This window comes from Egretta garzetta, unplaced genomic scaffold, assembly GCF_000687185.1.
Source record: "Egretta garzetta isolate BGI_Z169 unplaced genomic scaffold, ASM68718v1 scaffold309, whole genome shotgun sequence".
Classification (NCBI taxonomy): Eukaryota; Metazoa; Chordata; class Aves; order Pelecaniformes; family Ardeidae; genus Egretta; species Egretta garzetta.
In genome coordinates, this window is record NW_009260764.1 from 2,979 (window position 1) to 6,149 (window position 3,171).

The 3,171-nt window shown below is 62.4% G+C and overlaps 1 protein-coding gene across 1 annotated transcript in view; it reads left to right on the forward strand.

The window, feature by feature from the left end:
• ESPL1 (extra spindle pole bodies like 1, separase) overlaps nt 1-3,171 on the forward strand; it is a gene marked incomplete at its 5' end in the record, with an annotated part of 13,953 nt that overhangs the window by 2,896 nt on the left and 7,886 nt on the right. Inside the window, 8 exons of the mRNA XM_035901511.1 lie at nt 183-425; nt 642-786; nt 983-1,363; nt 1,469-1,603; nt 1,692-1,811; nt 1,961-2,132; nt 2,344-2,469; nt 2,586-2,742. Of these exons, the coding sequence (XP_035757404.1) occupies nt 183-425; nt 642-786; nt 983-1,363; nt 1,469-1,603; nt 1,692-1,811; nt 1,961-2,132; nt 2,344-2,469; nt 2,586-2,742 (1,479 nt within the window). The remainder of the gene's footprint in view (nt 1-182; nt 426-641; nt 787-982; nt 1,364-1,468; nt 1,604-1,691; nt 1,812-1,960; nt 2,133-2,343; nt 2,470-2,585; nt 2,743-3,171) is intronic.

Here is a 3,171-nt window from a genome sequence, read left to right on the forward strand (position 1 = left end):
AACCCTGACCCCAGCACTCGAGGGGCGGCCCCCCCAGTGCCCAGGATGGGGGCACAGTCCCTGCCCTGCTCCTGCTGGCCACACCACTCCTGAGACAAGCCAGGATGTGTCTCCCTCTGAGATGTGCCCAGCTCTGCTGCACTCTGCCCAGAGCCCCCCCCTACAGCTCCCGATTCCCCCAGGACCCTGAAGGATGGCTTGGAGGGGCACAGTCTGGACTCGGAGACCTTGGTGACCGTCCTCTTCGCGGAGCTGAAGGCCTACAAGACCATCCGAGGCGACTCGGGGCAGGAACGCTACAACGTCCTCTGCGACCTGCTGGAGATCTGCTCGGAGGAGAGCGGCCGCCTGCACGAGCGAGCCGTTGGCTTGACGGAGCTGGCCCAGGTCTTGTGCTACCACAGCTACGCCCAGCAGACGGACTGGTGGGTGGACGTCGGTGTGCCGGGATCCCCTCCCTGTGTCCCTAAAAGTCCCCAAGGAGCATTTGAGGGTCCTCAGGGGGGAATTTTAAGGATCTGGAGTGTTATTGCTCTGGCTGTTGGGTCTGTTTGGGGTCCTGGGGTTTATCTGTCCCTTCCCTTAAGATGTTCCGGGGGGGTTGGCGGCAGAAGGCTGTTTGTAATCTCCTTCTCCAGCAGCTCCTCCCTGGACTCGGTCCATGAAGCCTTGCGGCTGCTCGACTTGATACCCAAAAGCGCTCAGAATCGGGACCGGCTCCTCGATGACCGGGCGCAGGCTCTGCTCTGGCTCTACATCTGCACCCTGGAGTCCATGCTGGAGAAGGTGGGGGTGAGGGTGGTGGAGGGGGGCTCCCGATCGGGGAAATGCCATGGGGCTCCGTCCACGTGTCGGGTGCCTTCCTCATCCTCGCTGGCAATGCTCAGCGCTGCACCGGGGCCAGCAAAAGCCACCCAGACCCTGCTGGACACCCTGTGGTGTCTCTTACGTGCGTCACCACTGCCTTCTCCCCCCGCTGCAGAGCATAGAGAGGGACCAGAGAGCCAAAGCTGAGGGGGTGAAGAACCTGGACGAGTTTGAGCCCAATGACCTCAACTACGAAGGCAGGCTGCTGGAGAACAGCTTCCTGTTCAGCGGCATCTCCTTCAACCTGGCGACAGAGACTGGTGAGGATGCTGCCGGCTTTGGGCCCTTGGTGAAGAGGCTCTCTGGGAGCGCCTGGTTTCGGGTTGGGGTGTCTCAGACCTGTGGTGTGCCCTCAGCTCTGTCCAAAAGCCTGGATGATGCCTTCAACTTGTGGAAGCAGCTCCTGGCGATGCCGGGCGTCCCGGCCGTCCGCAGCCCTGAGCAGACCGTGGCTTCCCTGCACATCCTAGCGGCTCTCTACAAGCTGATGGCCAAGGTAACGCTGCTGGGGAGGTGACGGCAGGACGGCAGCCTCCCCAGGCACACGGGGTCCCTCTGGGGTGGTATCCGAGTCTTACCCTGGGGGTTTTCCTGCCCCCAGCCCTTTCAAGCCATGGAGAGCTACCTCCTGGTCAGAGCCCTGTGCAGCGCCCTCGGGGACAACCTGGGAATGGCCAGTGCCCTGTGCCAGGTCACCAAGCTGCTCTTCCAGCTGGAGTGTCCCAGCTACGCCCAGGTAAGGCTGGGAGGGAGGGAAGGGGCCGTGGGGTGAGCTCAGCTGATCCCCGAGGCTGCAGCCCTCATGCCGGGGTGTTGGTTTCCAGCTTTATCTGGAGGAGATGGAGTCCTGCCTGCAGAAAGCCAACAGCAGTGAGGATTCCTACCTGCTGCTGCAGCAAACCTGCCTCCTGCTCCGTAGCCAGCTGTGCTGTGTCAACCACCAGGTGAGGCTCCTAAAAACCCTCTTCTGCCTCCGAAATAGTCAGAGGGCCAGAGGAGGCTGCAGCAGCTCTGGCTGGCTCGGTACCTCTCACTAGGGACCTTGGGTGTGGAGATACCCTGGACCACAAACAGCCATTCTCTTCCTTTGCAGGTTGAAGAAGGTCTCACCCTGCTGCTGGGGGTGCTCCAGAACCCGGCTCTGCAAAAAGCCGCGAAGGTCTGGTACCTGCTGCGAGCCCACGTCCTTCAGCTGGCCGCCGTCTACCTGAGCCTCTCCCCTGCCCACCTCTCACCGGAGCTCCAGCAGCGCATCTTTGTGCAAGGTGAGTTGCTGGGGGGGATGTTTAAAACCCTCCCGGGTGAGCACCAGGCTGATGGAGATCGTGGACAAAGCTCCCTGCAAACGTTTCACCTCTGGGTTTCTCCAAGCCAGCCCGTTTGGGGTGAGGGGAAGGAATTTTGGGAGGAGTAGCTCTGGGCTGGGGCTGGGGAGGGTCTTGATTGGTGTCGATACCCACGACCGCCCTTGCACAGGGTGGAAGACGCCCGAGACGGCTCTGGCCGAAGCCCACAAGCTCTTCCGCAGCATCATCCTCCTGCTGATGGAGAGCGACGTGCTGGGCTGTCAGACAGCATCAGGCGTCCAGTTTGTGGATTACGGTGAGTCGGTCGCTCGTGTGGATTGAAATCCGTTTCCTCCTTTGGAAAGAGCCGGGCTCCTTGCCCGCCTCTCCGGGAGGAGCAGTTCCCGGTCACCTTCCCGTCCTCTCTCGCAGGGGACAACCTGCTGCTGAAGTGGCAAGTGCTAGCCGACATGCTGGCCTGCTCGGAGCACCTGGTGGCCCTTCTCAGCAGGATGGAGGTGGTGTGTAAAGCCAAAGCCTTCTGCCTGGAGGGCGTCAAGCTGGCCGTGAAACTGCAAGCCATCCGGTGGTGAGTGGAGGGACGCGGAGAGGCTGGCCCTGCGCCTGGGGGGGATGCTTGGCTAGGGATGAGCTGCCCTTGCGGCCACAGAGGACGTTGGTCTCTGTGTCCCCCCCGCGATGGGAAGGATTTTGCCCCCCCGTGGTGGGGGGGGGGAGGAGGGTTTTGGCCCCCCTGTGGTGGTGGTGGGGAGGAGGGTTTTGGCCCCCCCTCCGTGGTGGTGGGGAGGAGGGTTTGGCCCCCCCTGGTGGTGGGGAGAAGGGTTTTGGCCCCCCCTCGTGGTGGGGGGGAGGATTTGCCCCCTTCTCAGCTTGGTCTGGAGCAAGTAGCTGCTCAGGGATGTGTCATCCCATGAATTCAGCTTTCCAGGACAGGCGTGAGCTTGTTCCTCGCTGCCTGCCTCCCACACGGCCCTGGGGATGGAGCGATGGCTGTTTG